At 52.0% G+C, this 22979-nt stretch overlaps 1 protein-coding gene across 3 annotated transcripts in view; it reads left to right on the forward strand.

Annotated features, from left to right (window-relative positions):
* Window positions 1-17757: 17757 nt before the first annotated feature.
* Window positions 17758-22979, forward strand: part of AFAP1L2 (actin filament associated protein 1 like 2) — a 100680-nt gene continuing 95458 nt past the window's right edge. For 2 of the 3 annotated variants that reach the window (XM_084762858.1, XM_084762859.1), the window contains exon 1: window positions 17759-18202. In XM_084762858.1, coding sequence (XP_084618984.1) covers window positions 18187-18202 — 16 coding nt within the window. In that variant the 5' untranslated portion in view covers window positions 17759-18186. Of the gene's footprint in view, window positions 18203-22979 lie in introns of all 3 variants that reach the window. The other variant, XM_084762860.1, reaches the window with a different exon arrangement.

Genomic DNA, 22979 nt, shown 5'->3' on the forward strand with positions numbered 1-22979 from the left:
CCCTCCTGCCCATTGCTGGACAGGGCTCCTCTCCCCTCAGCCCTCCCTGAGCCAGCCAGCCAATCTGGGTGTGGCCACCAGCCTTGTTCTGCAGGATGTGGTCCATTGTGGGTTAGGGAGTAACAGGGAAGGGTGCGGACTCCAGCTGGCAACTTTTGGGAAAGCCCAGTGTGGTTGATCAGTGACCAGAACTTCAGAGCCCAGGGTTGAGAGCCACACCCAAATTCCCTGTCTCCTCATCTAAGGCCCAGACTCTGAGGGGCTGCCCCTCTTCAGCTGCAGAACTCAGAGTGCACCAGAGCTACTCAGAGACATGAGCAAGGTGCCCGAGGACCACACTTATTTTCCCTCCCACCCCCAGCTGGATGAAAACGCTCTCCAGAATCTGCCATTGCTCTGAGCACAATAGCAGGCCCTGGAGAGGCTTTTCTGCATTTATTTGTGCTGTCCCCTGCTGCTGTACACCATCCTACCTTCCCCCTACCCCACCCCCAACCTCCTCTTAGCTCAGTTTTTCCCATCAATACAAAGAAAGCCTAGCTTGGGAACCCCTCCCCTCTAAAGTAAGGGCTGGTTCTGCTTGGGCCAGGCAGGATGTAGGGTTGTCCCTCCCGTAACATGTCAGTGGGATCTGGTGGCAACACAGAACCTCCCAGAAGCTTCTAGACCCACTCAGACCTGAGGAGCCTCAAGGGACAGAGGGTACTGGATCTTGTGATTTGATGACATCAGCAGGTAACATTTTGGAGATGTCTACAAAGTGCTGGCTGCTAAGCTGGATCCTCTTTGTGGATTACCCCTGTTAGGCTGAGAATGGTAACCCAGGGCTGAAGCATGCTCTCTGGCGTGGCAGTGGGATTCCAGCCCCTCCTATCTAGGCTGAATAGCATGTTTGTTTGTTTGTTTTTCTGTGTCTCGCTTTGTAATCATAGTTGGTTTGGATTCTGCTATGTAGTCAAAGGCCGACCTTGAACTCAGAGATTCACCTGCCTCTGCTTCCTGAGTGCTGAGATTAAAGGCACCCACAGCTCTCTGGAATCGCCACAGTATTAAGCACATGGTTTCCAAAAGCTTGGCAACAGGGTAGTGCTTTCAAAGACAAATGCCAGCAAGGTGGAGCCTGGCCATGAATAACATTTTGTTCTACACTGGGCCAAAGCTGGCACAGTTGGTTCATGTCGTTGTCCTGAAACATACTCTTCTTCTTCTTCTTCTTTTTTAAAGATTTATTTGTTTTATGTATATGAGCACACTGTCTTCATGCACACCAGAAGAGGCCATCAGATCACTTTATAGACGGTTGTGAGCCACCATGTGGTTGCTGGGAATTGAACTCAGGACCTCCGGAAGAGCATCCAGAGGTTATAACCACTGAAACATACACTTCTTAGTAAAAGTTCCATCAGATGATAATAAGATAATAAGGGTTGCTTTACGTGAGCAGGACTCAGGCAAAGGCAGAGACATGCAAGGGTAGCCGAGGGGTACTGAGTCTCAGTGGTGGAGTGCTTGACCAGCGTGTGAGAGGTCCAGGTTCAATCCCTGGGAGCTACAACATAATTACATAGGATTTAAAAGTTGTTTGCCCACTCCCCGTGAGCGTGCACTGCTAAAACCTGAAACCACTACCGGCCTGACAGGGGTGACACTGTTCTGAAGAGACACTGGTGTTCTCCCAATCTGAGGATCAGACTGCTGAAATGATGGGCACCAAGCCACTGAAGTTTCTTCCGAGAATCCCACGCTGGGAGAAAAGAAAGAAAAGAAAAGGCTGCAGCCTGGTGTGTGTGTGTGTGTGTGTGTGTGTGTGTGTGTGTGTGTGTGTGGTGTGGTGTGTGGTGTGGCAGAGCTTGCCTTGCAAAGAGAGATTGTACACAGTGTTGAAAACTTGCTGGAGAGACTGGAGCCCATAGGGTCATGAGGCAGTCGCGGGCGGGGCCACAGCGCGCCCTGGACTGCTCGCATCTACATAGTACACTTGACTCTTACTTCAGAACCCAGAGGACAGAAGGAGCACTGGATGTGTGCCTACATTGAATAAATCTCCTTTTCCTGCATTTTACTGTTTTCTGTTCTAGTTGGCTGGTTGAAGGCAATGGCCAATCTTGGCTTCTTAGACTGTGACCCCGAGCTCGGTGACAAGCCTGATGACACTTATTATTTGTCGTTTTGCTCACCTGGCTTCCACTGTAGGCAGCCTGGTACCACCGGCTTCAGTTGTCAACCACGCATGGGAGTAGGGACCGTCACTAGGAGATTTGCCTCCAACGGACTGGCCAGTGAGCCTGTCAGTAGGGCATTATCTTGACTGCTGATTGATGCAGAAGGGCCACTTTGGGTGGTGCCATACCTGGGCAAGTAGGTCTGCGCTGTCTGTACAGCAAGCTGAGCAAGTCATGGGGAGAAAGCCAACAAGCAGTGTTCCTATGACAGGCCAAGCACCCTAAACCTCTGCTAGGCTCCACCAATACTGTCACCCTAATGCATGAGGCCAGATGTCACACAGAGCCAGGAGTTCTTGTCTTTCTGAGAGGATTAGGTAGGAGGCCTGGATCTGCCTTCAGGGTAGCCAGGCTCTAGCCCTCTGGATACCCTAGGAGAGTCTGTCAGTGTATGCTCCTGTGTCAGCTCATCTGCAAGGGCTCTGGCTCCGCCTGAAAGGGAGAGGCATAGGCTAAGAGAGCCAGTGAGGGCTCAGCTGCTAAAAGGAAGAGCAACCAGCTATCTGGCATCTTCTCTGCTCCCAGCCCTGACACACTGAAAGCTGAAAGCCCATCCTGGAAATAAATACCTTTTGAAGCCAGTGTGTTTCCTTTCACTGAACACCACCATGTTTTTTGCTCTATTGCTTGCCACAGTGTAGGGCACACAGTCGCTCTAGGGAGTTAGTGACCATCACTCCCCAGCGTTTGTCTAAAGTGGAAGTAGGAATTAAGGTAACAACGCTCCTTCTGTGTGACGGTGGTTGCTTTTATGGTTGACTTTTCCATAGCTAAGCACCTGCAGCCACTTGGAACTATGTCTCTCACGAGATGAGTCCACGTGGCCTCTGTGCCTTATTTGGAACTAGGGCCTCTCTAGATGTCATTAGGGAAAGATGGACCTGAGATCTAGGTTAGGTTAGAGGCTGTGAATGTCTTAGCAGAGACAAGAAAGCACGGAGGTGGCCTCAGGGAGGCCATGTGACACCATGCAGAGCTCAGAGGTTCCCCACATGAAGGCTCACCAGGCCCACCAGAAGCTCTATAGGTCAAGAGGTTCTTCCTCCAGATCTCTGCCTGTAAGCCCCTCACCGTGCGAGTGGCCGGGCCGCACCCTCCACACTACTCCAATAGTCATAAACATAAGCTTGCCCCAGGTTCAGGCCACCCAGGAAAGCTCCGCCCCTCAAGAAGCCCGGTATAAAGCCTGCCTCCTGCGTGCCTCTTGGCTGCTCCTCACTGGAGCAGAGACTTGTTGTATAGTGTGACTTTGAGCTATTCCTTGGCTCCCAACATCCAGGATGCCTTCCCACCGCCCCCCCTCCCCCCTCCCCCCTCCCCCCCCAAACTCTAACGCTATCATGCCCAGCCCATCAATTTGTACTTCTGCCTTCTGAGCTGTGAGAGAGTAAATTCTTGTTGTTCTAGGCCACACACTTTAGGGCTCTTAGGAGGTAAAAATCACATGCAGGGGCCTGCTCTGAGATGTGGCTGATCTATGTGGTGGTTTGAATGAAAATGCTCCCATAGGCCCATGGGGCCTATTAGGAGGTGTGGCCTCACTGGAGTGGGTGTGGCTTTGTAGGAGGAAGTGTGTTATTCTGGGATGGGTGCTGAGGTTTCAGACGTTCCAGCCAGGCCTAGTAGTGCACTGTCTCTTCTTGCTGCCCGTAGATCCGGATGTAGAACTCTTGGCTACCTCTCCAGCGCCATGTCTGCCTGCGCGCCGCCAGGCTTCCTGCTATGACGATAACGGACTAAACTTCTGAACTGTAAGCCAGCCCAATGAAATGCTTTCTTTTGTAAGAGTTGCCATGGTCATGGTGTCTCTTCACAGCAACATACGTAACTAAGACAATATACCTAGTGATAATCCACTGGAGAAATCGGAGTTTTCCTTTGCCTGCAGGTATTAATTACCAATATCTTCTTAGTTAGAGGTGGGATCCCAAGTCCCGCCTCAGTGCTGGAATCCCATCTGGTTGGAGCCTGTGCAGGTCTTACGAATGCTGCCATAGTCTCTGGGCTCATATGTTTGTCTGGAAGACGCTGTTTTCCTGGAATCCTTTGTTGTCCCATCCCCTCCCCCGCCCCTTGCAATCTTTTGTGCTTCCTCTTCTGTGTAGATCCCTGAGCCTTGAGATGAGGGATGTGTTTGATGAAGTGCTTGCTCCTAAGACTCTCACTCTCTGCACTTGTACAGAGGAATATCACCCAGCAGTAAGAAGGAATGGAGGATCATGATACCATGCGTTGTGCTAAATAAGAGAAGGCTCAGTCAGAGAGACTGCCCGCTGCGTGGTCCCACTGTGATTACAATGGAAAGCTTACATATGACAGCTGTTCAGTCCTAAGAGCCTTGCGAGCCTTGCTATAGATGATGCCCTGTGCTCAGCGCTGGAGATAAAACGCTGAACAAATAGACACTGAGCACATAATCCTGTAAATATAACCAGAGCTGTATAGCTTGTGTGAACGGTTGGCTCTTGAGCATCAGCAATGCCTTCTCTGGTAAATACGCCTGTTTAAGTGGCAACTGGACTGGGTATGGCTATAGAGGGCATAGAGAAGTGGAAGAGATGACTTATGAGTTTCTGAGGCAGGAGAGGTGGCGAGACCTTCGGTGCACACTAGAGAAGGAACAGCTGTGGGTTGGTGAGATCGTGAGTTTAGTATAATATGAGCAAGAGTTAGAGTAAGGGTGAAACTACACAGGGGCCCGTTGGAAACAGACACATTTACAGTTAACATGTGCATGCGTGCCCACAGTCTTGGAACTCATCATTCCAACGTGGAAACGCCCCCAACATGAAGACGAGCTGGGTGATATGTAGCATTATAAAAATGCAAATGTGCTAATGGCATGGACGGACCTTGAAAACACTGTGCTAAGTAAAAGAAGCCAGCAGGAAAGATGACGGGATGGAACCTTTGGAATATCGTGTGATCCCACTTGTAGGACGTCTTGAGGGTACGGAATCTGCAGAGTTGGAAGATAAAGGAGACCGGTTGAGGTTAAGAGGAACTTGAAGTGACCACACTGTGTACGATCCTTCTGTTTAGGACAGCGCGCTAACGGTTAGGGCAATGGCAGCTACAAAACCGTTGTCAAGTTACACGCTCTTCGTGGGTAAGTTAGCTTACCTGGCCCAATGACGTTGCTTTCGTGTCAAGGAGAAAAAGTCCCCCATACCATAATATTCTTGGTTGTTCTATGTAAAATGTTGAAAACTAGAAGTTGCCCAAACACCCCTCAGAAAGTGAGCGGTTATGCAGAGTGTAACCTATCAGTAAGATGGCATCCAGTGCTATTCCAGATGCATCTGGTGACAATAACAATTAACTTGAAGATGCATGAACTCCTCTTTGCTGTAATGGGAGCAGTGTCCGCAGCAGGGGGGATGTGGAGGCGCTGGAGAAGAGCTGAGTCCTGGGGAGCTGGCCGAGCTGCACCTCCAGGACTCTAGCAGAAGAGGCTTGGGTGTGGCATGCTTGCTTCTCTGTAGGGGTGGTGGTGGCCAAGAAGTTTGAACAAGTGGGGTGCACGCTCCTGGCCAAGGCCAAGGGTGTCAAGTTCAGCTCTGTGAGCACAGTCCGCTCTCTAAGCTCTTTGCTCTTTCCTCTAGCTGGTTCAGCCCACCGTGTCCGCAGCTGAGCCTATGCTCAGTGACCTCATTGCCACTTGTGAGTGCTCAATGAGCAGACGGAGCTATGTGAGACGTTTCTATACTGTGGGCTAAGCCATGGTAACCTCTGATGGGAACAGTTTGCCTTCTGGTTCTTTTCAGGGGCTCATTGCTGTTGGTGCCCTTAGCTGTTTGTTCTTTCCTTGGCACAGTGTCAGGGAGCAGCTTGACCCACGACATAGAATTTGGGGGGACACTTGTGACACTCATGGTCAAGCCTGAGATCAGGGGGGCCTCCTCTTGTTCTCAGCGTTTGCTCCGAATGCATTCCAGGAGCACTGGACAGTTTACCAACGTAGTTCATATCACAGCAGATGCTCAGCCGAAGCCATGCTATGCCGAAACCTCCATGCCCTTTGTCCTGTGGAGCCACCATACATCAAGGAGATCAGTACTGCAATTTGTCACATTTTAAGGAAAATCCCTGTCCTATGTTACATGCGTGATTAATGATGGGTCTGTGATTCTAACCCAGATACTATGCCTTCACCATCTGAGGCCATATCTGAGTCAAGGCCTGAGATATGCTTGGGAAAACCTTTCTTTTGGCTTACCTGGGTTGTCTCACCTTTGCACTCCACCTGGGAGGAGCCCCACCTCCCGTAGATTCTCTGCATTGGAGGGGTGTGCACATGCATATGTGTGCATGTATGAGGAAGCCAAAGTGTCTTTCTCAGTCACTCTCCATGTTACTGCTATTTATTTTTAAAGATTTATTTATATTTATTTTGCGTGTATGAGTGTTTTGCCTGCATGTACGCAAGTGTACCATGTGCTTGCTTTGTGCCTGCAGAGGGAGTTGGTTCCTCTGAAACCGGAGTTCAAGATGGTCGTAGGCCATCAAGTGGGTGCTGGGAACCAAACCTTGGCGCTCTGCAACTGCAATTACTACTTTTAACCACCGAGCCATGTCTCTAGTCTTAGCCCCTCTATCTTGCTTGCCTTTTGAGAGAGGGTCTCTCATGGAACCTGAGGTTCCCCAACTCAGCTAGACTGGCTAGCCAGCAAGCCTCAAGGATGGTTGTGTGTCTGCCTTCCCAGGGCTGGGATGACAGGTGCGTTGCCACCGCTCTCAGCCTTCTCACATAGTCTAGAGGTGCAAACTCGGGTCCTTGTGCACACGTGGCAAGCACTTTACCCACTGAGCTATCTCCCCAGCTCCCGAGCCCACAGGTTCTAATGTGCCCACTGTGTTAGTCTCTGGGTTGTCTGAATGAGGCAGTGGTGCTGGAGTGAGGTAGGACTGGATCCCGCGGGGCTGTTCACAGAACAGCTCCACAAGCTGAGCATGCCCGTGCCTGCGCTCCCTGAGCTGTCTCAGTGACTCGCTTTACTATTTCTTTTGCTGGTCAAATGCATTACCGAAAAAAAATTGCTGTTTGTTGCTATTTGAGACTTGCTTCTTGGCTTTGAACCCCACACCCTGAACCCTTCTGCTTGGAGATTATCCACAAGAATTTACTGAAGCATACAGAAATGTGGGTCTGAGTGACAGAGCAGGATCCCGGAGCTCTCGGAGTCACTGATGGAGCAGGATCCCGGAGCTCTCAGAGTAAGCGATGGAGCAGGATCCCGGAGCTCTCGGAGTCACTGATGGAGCAGGATCCCAGAGCTCTCAGAGTCACTGATGGAGCAGGATCCCGGAGCTCGCAGAGTCACTGATGGAGCAGGATCCCGGAGCTCTCGGAGTCAGTGATGGAGCAGGGTCCCAGAGCTCTCGGAGTTAGTGATGGAACAGGATCCTGGAGCTCTCAGAGTCTGGTGTCAGACAGAGCAGGATCCCAGAGCTCTCGGAGTCAGTGATGGAGCAGGATCCCAGAGCTCTCAGAGTCAGTGATGGAGCAGGATCCCGTAGCTCATGGAGTCTGGTGTCAACAACCCTGAGCTGCAAGGCTCCTCCATGGAAGATTCCCATTTACTTTTTCTTCTTGGTTGTTTCTGCCAGAATCAAGTGTGGCTGCCAGAGGCTGTGTCCAACAGGATGTCAGGGAGCTGCTCTTCCACTCCTTTTTCTACTCCCCGTTTTCTGTTTATGAAAGAAAACCAAATATACCTGAACAAGCGCTTGGTGATGTAGTGCTGCAGAAACTCACAGGTTGGTGTGACTCCAGGTTCCAGCCTTAAAAACATTGTTCTAGAATATTCTAGCATTAAACTTACAGACATTCTAGCGTGGCCCCTGAAAATGACAAAATAATTTGCAGCCATCAGCAGAGAAAAGAAAACGGCATTTCCTTTCTGGCTAACTAGGGGAAAGGGCAGTTTATATACAGTCCGCCCCCTAAATAGCAGATCAGTCACGCCAGCTTCCCTCGGGAGCTTTCAGAAATGCAGACTCTCTGCCCCATCCCAGAGCAGCTGAATTAAGGTCTGCACTAATTCTGGGGTCCCAGATGATTCCCATAAGTGCTAACACTGAGAAGCTCGGTGTGGTGAGTTACTATCTTCTGCCTCCCCTGTAGGCTGCAAATGCCTCGCAGGGCTTCGGCAACTTGTTATTCAACAAGACTCTCCATGCTTCGCTGAACTGGGGGCAGAGGGTGACAGCTGAGAGGGGGGTTGGTGGCAGCTGGGTGACTGAATGAGGGACCCCGTGAATGCAAAGCCCTGCACCAATCAGGATTACTGCCGGTAAGAAGCTTGTACCCAGGTGACAGGGTTTCCCCTATCAAAGCAGCTGCCTTGGCCACCGTTCTAATGCTGTGAAGACACTATAACCACAGCAACCCTTATAAAAGAAAGCACGTAACTGGAGTTTGTTTGCTATCACCAAAGCAAGGAGCAGTCGGCACACAGCCAGACACACGGCTGGAGAAGTCGCTGATCGCCCAGATTAGCAGGCAGCGGGAAGAGAGAGACACTGGGCCTGGCTTGAGCTTCAGAAACCTCAAAGCCACCCCAGTGACCAACTTCCTCCAACAAGGCCACGCCTCCTGGCATTCAAACCACCCAGGGCTGTTGGTTCTTACTGTGTCAACTCCCAGGTGGAACACTTGCTTTTTTTTTTTTTTTTTTTTTTAAAGCAGTCTCAGAATTAAGGCATCTAACATGTGCTGTACTTTGGCCTGCCAACACTTCCCATGCACTCACCATGTCATCCTCACAGCAAACCAGGAGGTGGCTACCGTTTTATTTCCATTCCACTAGGGAAATAGAGAAATGTTAGGTTGTTCAAGGTCACCCAGCTAGAAGGAGACAGAAGGAAGGTTCTAATATAAACTCTCAGCCTGTGCTCCAGTGTTTCCCAGTGTTTTGTCTACCGTTGCCTCCTCTCGGTTCTTTTACATATTTTATGCTAATTATGCCTCCACAAAAATATAATGCCATATATATCATGTATGTATTTATAAACTGTAATAGTTCATTACTTTTCCTCAAGACCCCCCTTTTTCTTTCTTTCTTTTTTTTTTTTTTTTTTTTTTTTTTTTTTTTTTTGTTAAAGACAGGATGTCACTATGTAGCCCAGGTTGGCCTTGCAATCAATACCAAGTGCTGGATTACAAGCACGGACCAACATGTCCAGCACAGACCCAATTTCTGTTCTCTTTATGAAGAACCTCACCTGTCCATCCCCTCACTGCACAAATGGCCTATGGGTACATGCTCTATGGTGGGCTGTGGCCACAGTGAAGAGTCTGCTTTTGGGGTCTCTAGAAAGGCTGCCTCTAAGCAGAGCAGGGGCCTTGGAGGAGAGAAAGAGAGCCCTGGGTCTCTGCTCAGCGCCATGGCGGGGAACCACTGCTACAGAGCCCAGCCTTGGCTCTGCCACTGCTGCTCATGTGCCTCTTGAGGCGCCTTCCCACCTCTTGCATGAGTGATTGAGCTAACTCAGCACTTTTGCAGAGAATACAGGCTGAGAGTGTGAGGGCGGGCAGTGGTGAGGGCGCTGGGAAGCGCAGCTCAGAGGCCTGCTGGGAAGCTGCAAAGAAGCGCACCCTGCACTCTCCCGTCCATGCCACCCAGCTCCTCTCTGCCCCTCGAAGAGGCTCCATGGTAGGAGCATACCGGCTCACCCTTTCTCTTAGTATTTCAATAACATCTTGGTTTTGTAAGATTCGGGCCAGTTGGAAAAGCAGTGTTTTTCCATTTCCACTCCTGGAGCCATCCATGACTTTAGAGGCACAGGTGGCTTGAAATTCTACCCCATTTATGCATCTAACCACAGGAAACAGGGGTCTAAGAAAGAGTTTACCCAGGAGCCGGGAGACGCAAGGGACAGGCCCAGGCCTACATTCTCAGAGGGTGGTGCCCTGAAATCCCGGGGTGGGACACTCGGAAGCTTGGTCATGCTAAGTGGAGAAGGACTAAGGGAGCAGAGCCTGCTGGCCTGGCTTGGCATGCGGCAGCCCCATGAGGCCTGGGTGTGCCACGCTGGGCTGGCAGCCAGTACTGGGGGGGAGCCCTGCTGTGGAGAAGTGGGTGAGTCAGTGTGAGGGCTGCAGGCTTGTGGCAGAGCTGCGGGCCACCAGAAGATCCACAAACCCAACTGCTGGAGCTTCTGCAGTTTCTGTTCCCGTGGCTCCACAGCCTGTTGGGAGGAGTAGACCTAAAATGGTGGCCTTTATTTCCTACCATTAAATGAGAAATGAATCTTGACTGAGCCTGCCAGAGTATCAAAGGCCTCTTCCATCTGCCATCTCTTTAGAAGTCCTGGGAAGCTTAGAGGGAGAGGAAAGGCTGTGGACAGGGTCTGGACGGGTCAGGGCCCTGGGACCCTGCCAGCTGGGGAGGACAGTGCCCCACTTATGAGGGAACCTTCCTGACAGGAAGGCCTCTTCTCTGTTCCGTGTCTGGAGACTCCTACTAACCTGTGGGCTGCCAGGGCTGATCTGCCTGCTTTTCAGCCAGAGAGTCCCACGGGAAAAGATGATCTTAGTGATCATAGGAAAAGGACAGGGGAGGAGCAGGAGGGTGGCCACAGTGGCGGCAACACAGAGGACGCGAATCCAGGCCGGAACCCTTGAACGGGCTCTACATAGCTTCTGGGTTCTTGCACTCTTAAGGCCGGGTCTCGCAGCAGGTGGATCTGTCATTGGTCCCAGGCTTGCAAACAGCTCTGGAACTTCTCAGAGTGTGGAAATCACAGCACACACTGGGAAGCCAGGAGCATGGAGGTGGGTGGAGCAAGTGCTGGGCAACAGCAGAGGGACACAGACAGAAAAGCCTCTGTCCACTCAGAGGACCTCTGACTTGGGTGGGCCGAGTCCCCAGGAATTTGTCCTCTCCCCTCCCCAGCTGGTGTCTGGGGAGTCAGTGCCTGACTGAGAGTTCGAGACGTCCATTGACTGTATGGAGTAGCTGTGTGCTGGGTGTGTGGCCCCGAGAGAAAAAGTGAGCGGTGGGTCAGTTTTGATCTCTTCTGAGTCGTGCGAGCGGCCTCTCAGGATCTGAAGCTCAGAATAATTTACCAAAGCCTGTCTGGAGCTTCTTAGCGGAGTGGGAGCAGATGGGGGAAGCTAACCTAGCAACCAGAGGGCGGCTGCAGCTGTGTGCATGCAGCCAGGATAGGAAACCTTGCCATTCAGCTTTGGGCAGTATGTGTGTGCAGTGTGTGTGTGTGTGCAGTGTGTGTGTGTGCATGTATGTGGGCAGTGTGTGTGTGCATATATGTGTGCAGTGTGTGTGTGTGAAGTGTGTGTGCAGTGTGTATGTATGCTCGTGCGTGTAGGTGGGTAGTATGTGTGTATGTGTGTGTGCAGTATGTGTGTGTGCAGTGTGTGTATGTGTGCATGCCTGCATGTGCATGGGATGTGTGTACATGTGTGTGCAGTGTGTGTTTACACTGTGCGTATGTATGTGGGCAGAGTGTATGTATGGGTTGTGTGTGCGCGCACATGCCTGCGTGTGTGCATGCTGTGTGTGTGTGTGTGTGTGTGTGTGTGTGTGTATATGTGGTGAGAGCAAAACACTCTACTACAGAGCTCTGGGCTGTGATCCCTGGACCCATATAATAGCCAGAGCAAGTCCACTCATTCCTGGAGTTGTGTCCTCTGTGAGCAATGTGAGGTGGGAGCAGATGCGCTCGTCAACGACCTCCCCAGGCCGACACCAGTAGCTCTTTGATGCCTCCCTGCTTAGGTCTGTGGCTTTGTTTTCCTCGTGCAGAGGCCTCATTACATAAATGAAGTCATTACTAGAATAAAGGTAGTTTTCTGAGCTCAAGATTTTTAGAGGCACAGCTGGAAGCCGCACGCTCACCCCAGTTTCTCGGTCTGCAATCCTCACCTCTGGAGGTGACATCACTGTGAGGTCCACAGGCTGGCACTAACCTGGTCTTTCTTTTCTCATTAAGTCAGCAGTCACAGAAGCAAACTCACAGGATGCTGGGAGCGCTTCCTCCAGCCTCCCCTGGTCCGTCCCCCTTTCTCTACTCTCCCTTTCAGCCTTTGCTGTTGTCTGTGAAGGAAATACTTATTTGTTTATTGTAGAATGCTTTAGGCACGTGGTCTGAGAAGTGCCACCTGTTAAGTGTCTACCACTCACCCGTTACCTCAGACTCAGGCCTCAGTTTCTTCAAATGTCACACTGTAAGATGTGGACTTGCCCCGTGTTCTTTACGGTCTAAGATGAAGAATGCTGCTTTTTCAACCACCCAGATTCTAGAAATGGTCATCTTATGCCAAATTAACTGCAGGGTCTAACTAATGGCATCTGTGAGCTGTGGGTCAGTGCGCATGGAGGTCAGAGGCTAACCTGGGCTGTCGGTGCTAGCCTTCCACCTTGTCTGAGACAGGCTCTCTTTGTTGTTCATGCTGCCTGTGCCACATGTCTGGCCTTCCAGCTTCTCTCCTGCCGTGCTGCCAATCTCACTGAAGACGTGTGCTCCTGAGCCTCCATTTATGTGGGTTCTGGGGCTTTGAGTGCAGGACCTCAGGTTTGAGCACACACTGAACACCTCCACAGACTAATGAAAAAAATTTTTTTAAATTATTCATTCTCCTAAGTCTTGGTTCAAATGCCACATCCTCCAAAAAGCCTTTACACCTATCCCACTCAGTGCCCTGCCAGACTTGGTACCTTCCTGTCTCACTCAACTGAACCAGCAAAGACATTTCGTGGGTGTTATTTTTCCTACTATGGGGGCGGGAACTCTAAATATTCATTCATTTATTCATTGTTTCGGGTTGTTTATGAACTGCCACCCCAAGTCCAGCACTCATGCTGACGGCCTGGGCCCAGCTGGTGCAACTAGTCACTGCTAGGTAATGGGATCAGGAAGGGCCTGGCTTAGTGAACTAACGCCCCCCACCCCGCCCCATCACAAAGGGTGGCATTTTGGGGAAATGGTGGAAGGGAGGAGGCCGGGCCTCCTTGGAGGAAGTAGATCCAACTGCCCCAAACACATTGTGTTTCTCTGCTTCCCAGGTGCAGCACGGCCAGTGGCTCTGTCCCAGCGTGGCCAGTGGCTCTGTCCCAGCACGGCAGCCAGTGGCTCTGTCCCAGCACGGCAGCCAGTGGCTCTGTCCCAGCACGGCAGCCAGTGGCCCTGTCCCAGCACGGCAGCCAGTGGCCCTGTCCCAGCACGGCCAGTGGCTCTGTCCCAGCACGGCAGCCAGTGGCCCTGTCCCAGCACGGCCAGTGGCTCTGTCCCAGCGCGGCCTGGTGGCTCTGTCCCAGCGCGGCCTGGTGGCTCTGTCCCAGCGTGGCCGGTGGCTCTGTCCCACATGGCAGCCAGTGGCTCTGTCCCAGCGTGGCCGGTGGCTCTGTCCCAGCATGGCAGCCAATGGCTCTGTCCCAGCGCGGCCAGTGGCTCTGTCCCACATGGCAGCCAGTGGCTCTGTCCCAGAGTGGACAGTGGCTCTGTCCCAGCATGGCAGCCAGTGGCCCTGTCCCAGAGTGGACAGTGGCTCTGTCCCACATGGCAGCCAGTGGCTCTGTCCCAGCGTGGCCAGTGGCTCTGTCCCACATGGCAGCCAATGGCTCTGTCCCAGCGCGGCCAGTGGCTCTGTCCCAGCATGGCAGCCAGTGGCCCTGTCCCAGAGTGGACAGTGGCTCTGTCCCAGCGTGGCCGGTGGCTCTGTCCCAGCACGGCCAGTGGCTCTGTCCCAGCGCGGCCTGGTGGCTCTGTCCCAGCGTGGCCGGTGGCTCTGTCCCACATGGCAGCCAGTGGCTCTGTCCCACATGGCAGCCAGTGGCTCTGTCCCAGCATGGCAGCCAGTGGCCCTGTCCCAGAGTGGACAGTGGCTCTGTCCCAGCGTGGCCGGTGGCTCTGTCCCAGCATGGCAGCCAATGGCTCTGTCCCAGCGCGGCCAGTGGCTCTGTCCCAGCATGGCAGCCAGTGGCTCTGTCCCAGAGTGGACAGTGGCTCTGTCCCAGTGCGGCCTTCAGAGCTGATGCTTCTTCATTGAAGGCCCAGAAACAATGGAACCAGCCAAATGGGCTGTCATCTCTGAAACCCTCAGTCAAAGACATCTTCCCTGCTTTTAAATGGGTTCCCTGAGTATTTGTCACAGCTATGGAGAACCAGCACCTCATTTAATAGTGTGAATGGAATATGTGCTGAGAGCCGTGTTCTTTCAACACAGCAGCCGGGAGGGCCTTCCGGAGAGACGGCTCAGTGGTTAAAAGTGCCTGCTGTTTGCTCCTAGCATGATGTCAAGGGCTCTACAACAGCCTGTAACTCAGCTTCAGGGGATCCGAACCTTCTGGCCTGCGATGGCACCTACATAGACATGAGCGTGTACATAAATGAACAAATAAAATATACTTTTTAAATGTGGGGAGAGTTTACAGTGAGTGGGGTCAGCCGGCTTGGAAGGACCATGGAGGAGGACTGAGGAATGGTGAGGTTGGAAGAGCAGGGACTTGGGGCTTTTAAGGTCTTTATTTTAATCTTTAAAATTTTTATCCGTATGAGTGCTTTGCCTGCGTGTATGTCTGTGTGCCACGTGCATGCCTGGTATCTGCAAAAGCCAGAAGGGGGCATCAGATCCCCTGGAGCTGGGGTTACAGATGGTTGGGAGCTGCAGAGTGCATGCTGGGAATTGAACCTGGCACTCTGGAGGAGCAGCCAGTGCTCCTAATTGGGGGCCTTCTCTCCAGCTCCCAGTGGGGTGGCTCTGAGCTGCTGGGAAAGAACAAGTAGAGCGAAGTTGTGAACTGCAGCCTGGGGGAGCACTACTGCAGAAGCCGTGCCTTGGTGTGACTGCCTGGCCCCTGCCTGCCTCTGTGCATGGCCAAGTTACCTGCTGCCTACATTGACAAGAGAGAGGAAGTGATGTGTGCCTCCTGGGTTGTTGTGCGCATATCCAGGATATGGTTTGTAAAGCCACACCTTTTGCTGGATCCCCCCTGAGTCCCTCAGGTGGAGAAGCACCTTTGTATGGTGTTGTAGCACTTGGGAGGCAGATGCAGGAGATCAGGCGTTAAGGCTACGTAGTAAGTGCGTGGCTAGCCTGGTTACATGAGACTGGCTCAAACGCAGGGCAGCCGAACAGCATCTTTGCTGCTAATGTTTGCTTAGTACTCCTTTACTTGTTTCAGTTTTTAACAGTTTTATTTTTCTCTAGTCAACCAGGATCTGACAATATTAGATGGAAAATTCCAGAAATACGTGATTCATAGGTTCAAGAAATCATGCCACTCTGAGCTGCACGATGAGTCCTTACAGTCAGACTGTATCCCAGTCAGATCTGTACTGCCCTCTTTTTCCAGTGTGTCCACACAGTATTTGCTACTCTCCAGGGCTGCCTTGGTTGGCACACCGGACATCAGTGGTGCTTGATACAGCAGGGTTCAGCACAATTCTTGGTTTCAGGCATCTGATGGAAACCCGGTGACTTTTCGTTTGTCGGAGTTGCAAAGTTGCCAAGGGCAGAGGTTAAGCGGCACCTAGGTGAGGACAAGGAGGGCTGCCTGACATTCCTGTTGGTGGTTCTGCCATTTCAGCTTTCTTCTGGAACAGGGTTGAGAGCTCCAGTTTTAGATCGACTTGGACACTATTCCTATGTGTGTGTGTGTGTGTGTGTGTGTGTGTGTGTGTGTGTGTGTGTATGTGTGTGTAAAGGATTCGGGGGAGTAATACTGGTTTAGAGACAAGGAGAGGTCATGGACCTTGGCAAGACATGGGGGAGGCTTGCTGGCTTGGAAGAGGGTGCCATACTTTCTTGTTAGGCAGAAAGAGAAGGTATCAGAGGATTTTCTGGGGACAGCGCTTGTCCAGTTAATGTCACAGGAAAGCCTAACTAAAGGGTCTGACGGGGACAGGAGTTGGAATCAGGAAGCCTGGGTTTTGCTTGGTTTGTGTCCTAGCTCTGTAAGACTCTGGGCAAGCCTCCCTACCTCTTTGCTCTGTCGTTTGTAGAGTGGAGACCTTTAGCCTTAGGGATATCAGCCAGTGCCAGCCCTTCTTCAGACTCCAGTGAGAAGGTTAGCTCAAACAGGCCTTGCTGCGTGGGGTGTGGACCTGCCCACCCGACTTCAGCAGGCTAGGCTGAAACCTGGCCAAGAGTGACCAGCAACCACAAACTTGAGGAGGTTTCTTTCCCAATGGCAAGCATTTCAGAGAAAACCCAGGGCTCTGCTGAGAACGGTCTGGAACCACCACAGAACAGAGGTGTGTGCCATGCTGGGCATTTGCAAGAGGAAGAAAGGAAAGGGAGGGAGGAATGGAGGGAGGGAGGGAGGGAGGGAGGGAGGGAGGGAGGGAAGGAGGGAGGTAGTAGGAGAACAGCAAAAGTCAGAAACAAGCTATGCTTGGCCCTGTTCAAGGCCCGCCGTGCAGGAGGCCAGTGGAACACTATTTCCTGCCCTTGCCACCCACTCCGTGTGTGTGTGTGTGTGTGTGTGTGTGTGTGTGTGTGTGTGTGTGTGTGTGTACACTTGCATGTGTGTTCATGTGCATGTAGCATGTGGGGGACTCTGATTTACACACACACACACACACACACACACACACACACACACACACACACACTTGGAAGCAGGCAGCCATGGGGTCCCTCCCTGTGCTGTGACTTTCAAGCTGTGTGACTAGCCATGTGGCTGTCCCCTACCCCTCTAAGCTTGTTTCTTTTACTACAGGAGAGAGACAGTGACCTGCTACTACAGGGTGAGTGAGCAAACTCAAAGGCTGAGGCTTTGCAGGCCCGAGCAAGGCTCTTGGCTGGTGAGGAGGGCTCTGTCCATGTGAGCAGCTGCTGTAACTAGGAAAAGCATTTGTGCAGATTGCTGGGAAGAAGGTCTCCAGGCACCAGCGCTGACTCCACTGCTCCAAGGAAGCATGAAGAAGTCTCTCAGAAAACAACAACCTTCCATAAGTGTTTCTTCCAGGAAGTTGGGAAATTTGTCAAGAAACCAAGCATCTGGCACATTGTATGTTTTTAAAAGTGAAAACCCAAAGGTTTAAAAGAAAACGTGGATCTTTTGGGAGGATATAGGAGTTTGGAAGGATTGAAGAGACAGTATCAAAAGAGAAGGATGAAAATGTGTCTGTGAAAGAAAGAAAGAAAGAAAGAAAGAAAGAAAGAAAGAAAGAAAGAAAGAAAATGTGTCTGTTGATGATGAGGTAATGCAGAGTAGAGATGGCACCTCAGGACAGGTGCCATCTTTTCTGGAAGTCCAAGCTTGCTGTGGAGGCTCCAGACACTGTAGCCATCCCAAGGAAAGCCTAGGTTACAGGCGCCCCTAAAACCAGGGATCATGGAGCAGGTTGCACGTAGATGCTTTCCTGAGCCCCAAAGTGCGCGCGATTCACAGGTGCCAGGCAGACGGAGGTGGACTGAGAGCTGGCGTGGGGCTAGGGCTTGGCTTCTGCACTCAAGTGGCGCAGCCTGGAGGGCCCAGGACATAGGCGCATTGGCTTGACAAGTCGAGCAGGGGGCGCTCTAGGCCCGTCTCCACCTCCCCGCTGGCCCTCAGTCTCCTCCTCCCGGCATTGGGCTCGCAGTCCCGGCCCTTGAGAAAACAGATCTAGGTGGAGAGCTACGGGAGCTCTCTGGTCCCGGAGTCTCCCCCAGGCTTTGAGAACGTCCCAGACTCTCTCCTTCGCGCCGCCGCCCTCGGGCCGACTTGGAGGAAGCGATCTGTGGCCGGGGCTGGGAGCCCAGTGAAGTGCTTGGTGCGTGAAACCGCGAGCGCTGACTCTCCGGATCTGCTGCGGAGGTCTCCGGCCGGATCGAGGACCGCTCGCCCGGGTGGAGACCAGTTCGGAGGGCTAGGGGCGCGGCGGCCACTCCGGGAGGTCGGGCGGCCAGCGTGACCTCACTGGGAGGGGCCAGCTCGCCGCAGGGGCTCGGAGCCCAAGCTGAGAGCTCTGCGTGGAGCCGACAGCAGCGCCGACAGCGCACGCCGTGCTCAGGATGGAGCGCTACAAAGGTGAGGGCTCAGGGCGCACCTACTTGCCCCGGGGGAGGACCCGGCTTGTCGCCTGGACCCAGGTGACTAGAACTGGCTGCCTACGCCCAAGGGTCCGCAGCCGGAGAGGCTGAGACCAAGGCGCCATGGACTGGGTGGTGGGTCGTAGGCTTAGGGTGGGACCGTCACTCTTTGATATTCCTGGGCCCCTGGGGGTCAAAGTGAGGCTTCTCACCTGTTGGAGAACCGAGGGTGTGTCCAGAGACATCCCGTCGCCTCCAGTTTCCCTCGGGGGGAGGGTGGGGAGGGCAGGGGGACGATGTCTACAGTCGAAGGGGTTCCAGTAAAGTTTCATCTGCTGCACGGGGTTAAAGGGGGGAGTTGTAAGGTCCTTTGGATGGATGCCGCTTTGCTGAGGGGTTTCTTTCAGATTCCTGGAAAAGACTTGTTCAGTGGTAAGGGAATCTCCTAATGTGGTGGGGTGACTTGCTATTCTGTTCTTGAATAGGTTAGGCTCTCCACCAGTTGGTGACGGTGCCTCACCGTGCCTTCTGAGGACCCCGCACCCCCAAGCTGCGTTGGGGTGTGGGTTGGGAGCCCAGTGAGCTACTCAGCAGGTGGCGCGCCTGTAGGCGTCCTGGCAGCTGAGGGATTTGGCGCTGGGCAGGGATCTTGGCCAAACCCTGGTGGGCGGGCCGGCCCGGATATGCCCGAAGGGTTTTGGAGCCCCGGGGCTGGAGTCCAGAAACCTCGGATAGTAGGTCCTTTGAAAGAGGGGTTCAAGGTGCTGCCCCTGAAGCGGATATTTCGGTGCGCACCCACATGCCTTCCCCTGGGAAAAGCCTCTTGCATTCACTTCTTTTCGGGGCGGGGGTTGCCTAGACTAAACGTCCAAGAGGAAATTCAGCTTCTGTTTTTATTTTCTTCTGGGAGGGGATATAAGGCGAACGCTCAGATTCCCAAGGAATCTCGCCCTCCCTCCCTCTGAGGTTGCTTATGTGTGGAATTCACATGAGGGACCTGTGCCGACAGGCTTTAGTCCCTAAACTCATAATGTATTTTGCCTTTTGCGTTTTCTCTACTGGTTCATTAGTGAGTAGTGAGGCGAAAGGGCAAGATTCACCTGTCAATGGTTAAGGCACTTAGGTCAGTGGGGTGGGGGATGGGCGCCACGGAAATCACTTCTCAAAGTTCGGTTGTTTCAGTGACTTCTCACTGGAGCCTCACCCTCATGTCTAACCCGGTGATCTTATCTGAGTTCTTATGGAATCTGGTCGGTTTTGTGTGGGAAAAGCTGAAGTTGCCCTCATGCTGTTTCCAACACTGGAGGCCACAGCACCTCTTCGGATAAAATGACAAGTGCTGCTCCATGCTAGGCCTCCTCCTTAGGGAGGAGACCTTGAGGGGGCGTGGACTGATGCCTTGGGTGTCTCCTCTTGGAGAAATACCCGACTTCCAAGGTTCCCTCAGCTCCAGGGATTGTGAATCTGAAGCAGATGTTGGCCCCAAATTGAGGATCCAAGTTGCATCAAAATGGTTCAAGTTAGTGAAAAGGCAACAGGTGGGCGGCTGTGCACCCCCACCACACCCCTCCCCGGTTGCTGCCCAGGTTGTTGTGTAGTTTCTGAATTGGCCCTTGACAGGATAAATCTGCGTAGTTTATCTTTTTCTCCCTCCACCAGGATTGGTTAGGGGCTTCCAGCAAACTGAAGGGAGCTTGGTTTGAGGTCAGGTCAGGTTTATGTTTGGGGAACCGATGTGTGTGTTAGCCATCCGTGAGTGGATAGACTTGAGAATTACCTGGATTGCAAAAGAGAATCCAAGTAGCCTTCTTCAGTTCGCCTCTGGGGAAACGTGACTTCACATCCTACTGATGTCATGCTGCTATGAGCTGCTAAGTTTTCTGGGAGGGATGGGGCACTCTTCCTCCCCCAGGCAAGGGAGTTTCAGGCTCTGTTCTCAGGAAAAGCAGATGAGTTGTGCTTTGGGAACTCGATTAATGGGAACTCCTGTCTGTGATAAACCAAGAATCTGGTTGGAGCCAGGGCTTGGCAGAGCCTGGGGCCTTTACACTCTTTGTAAAGTTTTGGCATACAACTCACTGTTAGAGAACTTGCCTGTGTACAAGACCCAGGGCTTGATCTTCAGCACACACACACTCATGCACACCCACATCCACACACACACACACACACACACACACACACACACACACACCAACATTTTAAAGATAAGACTGAATAGTTGCAGAAGAAGGTAGGTATAGTGGTTTAAACGAGAAAGTTAAATAGAAAAACAAGATTTATCTGGGCTCTTGGAACTTAAGTAAACTGACCAGAGGGGGGAAAAAAACTAATGGCACCTGACAATTTTTTTTTTACTTAAAATACTTTCATATTCCCAATTTTAAGCCCTCTTTCCCATATAGGGAGAATTGCTCATTGTTGTCTTCAGAGTCCAGAAGTGTTCTCTCTCGTTTGAAAGGCTTAAAGGAAAGCTGTCATGGCAGGACAAACAATGTTCCCCATGTCCACAGCCTAACTGTTATCGACTGTGCACCCTCTGCACAATAGCCTGTGTTTTTAGGCTCTGGGCTAAGTGTTTTAAGGCAGCTGAAGGATGGCTGAAACATCTAATACTAAAAATCTTCCAGAGTTTTCTTCCAGTCCTTTCTAACCCTTTGCTAGATCACCATGGCTTCCTCAAGCAAAAACAAAGGCCTGTGGGAGCTTGGGAGGGTCCCTTCCCGGAGGGGCGGAGCTTTTCAGAAAGTTGCCCTAAGAGCTGGTGAAGCCCCTGTACCTTGCGTGAGAGTCTCCTTGGCGTAGCATAAGGAGTAAGGCCCCTACAAGAGTCCGGGACTCCGCGCCAAGTCCTACAGGGTGCCTTGAAAAGATTCCCATCCTTGGATGTTTATATATTTATGACTCTCCTAAGAGCATCCTGCATCACTGTGCGCGAGCCCATTGGCTGACCTCAGCCCGTGCAGTCAAGGATCCTGCTTGCTATTGCTCTCCCAGCTGGCGAGTGGGTCCAGGGCCAAGTGTGACTGACCTACTGTATCTGTGGACTTGGAGCATCATGCCGCAGCTTCCTGGAGTTGCATCACACTTGAATCCTAACTGGCCTGGCTGGAAGATGCAGACTTCATTTTAGGTGGGAGAAACGGGCTGTAGGCGTAGCTCCTTCTCCTATAGCCTCTGCCTTTCAGTCTGGTCACCACTTCCTTGGGTGGCTTTATGACACAGGAAGAGGAGGGGAGGTGCTAATTACTGTCCAGAGAGCAACATGGTCAGAGCTTGTTGGGCAATCTTGAGAGCTATGGTCAGGAAAGGTCTGAAAAAAAAAAATAATTAGGGGAAATGAAGCGGATAGATAATTTATAGTACCCTTTAAGGGATTATGTTTCTCCATGTCTAAGAGCTCAGCTTTTTCCTTGTTGGTATTTGACCCTCAAGCAGTGGTCCGTGTGTCTGTGTGTGTGTGTGTGTGTGTGTGTGTGTGTGTGTGTGTGTTGGGAAGATATGGATGTTTAGGCCCCACCAGACATACTGATGTAAAAGTCTAGAGTAACAGGCTGGGAACTGCAGTTTTCAAAGGTCTTCAGGTGACTCTAATGTGCTCCAAAGCTGAGCATTACATTTACTCTAAAAAGGTATAAAACATCAAAATATAAAAAAATAGAGGAGTGGTCCAGGGAGGTGGTTCAGGTGGTAAATCCTTGCCATGCAAACATGAGGACCTGGGTTCATAGCCCCAGCACTCACCTAACAAGCCAGATATGGCAGTGTGTGCTGGCCAGCCAGCGTGGCTCAGTTGGCAAGTTCCAAGTCCCCACGAGACCAGCTTCTAATTTCCAAAAACAGAAGGTAGAGAGCAATTGAGGAAGGTTTCCCAGCAGCCTTTGGCCTACACACGCGCACACACATACACACGGACACACAGAACACACACACACACACACACACACACACACACACATATATGGAGAGAGAGAGAGAAAGAGAGAGAGAGAGAGAGAGAGAGAGAGAAAGAGAGAGAGAGAGAACACCTCTGGCTACAGAAAGCAAGCTGGAATTCAGTACCCATCCTCAACGTGAAAAAAACGCAAGCAAGTACAGAGAGAAGAATGAGCACGCCCCCTCGCTGTCCCACTGTCTCTTCTGATAGCTGCAGGAGCCTGAGGTGATTCACCTTTAGGCTTTGAACTGGCATGGAGACACTCTTCAAAACAGTGTCAAAATCTCCATGCTTTGCCCCAAGCTCTGAGTTTGCTCCTTGGGATTGACTCTGAGCACTACTGCCTTTGAAGCTCTTTGTGTGGGAGTCTGGCAGTGAAAAGGTTCAAAACAGAAAAAACAAAAACAAAAACAAAAAAAACAGGAGAGGTCGTGTTGGTGCTGAAAAGCCAGGAGCCAGGAGTTCTGGGCCCTTCCCAACTCCTGGAGGGGCAGAATCCCTGGGAACTGGCCTGCTTCCAGGACACTTAAAGGGCCAGCATGGGCCAAGGAGCTTCAAAGCTGAGAAAGCTGTGCGGGTCTTCCTCCAGACCCCTTTAATGACAGGAAATGCTCCTCAGAAGGCATCTGTCCTTCAGGGGAGGGAGGCTCCTCTGGAGCTAGGGAGAAGGCCACTGTTGCCGCCACCAGAGAAGAAAGAGTGATGACAGAGGGGAGAGCACAGAAGCCCAGAAACCCAGTGACCTGCATGTTGAGCTTCCTTGGACAGGCCTCAGTTTCCCCACCTGGAAAACAGCTGTCATGTGTCCCTCATGTGGCCTCTCAGCCTGGCTCACTGC

Source organism: Acomys minous (assembly GCF_964271855.1).
Source record: "Acomys minous genome assembly, chromosome: 2".
NCBI classification, from domain to species: Eukaryota; Metazoa; Chordata; class Mammalia; order Rodentia; family Muridae; genus Acomys; species Acomys minous.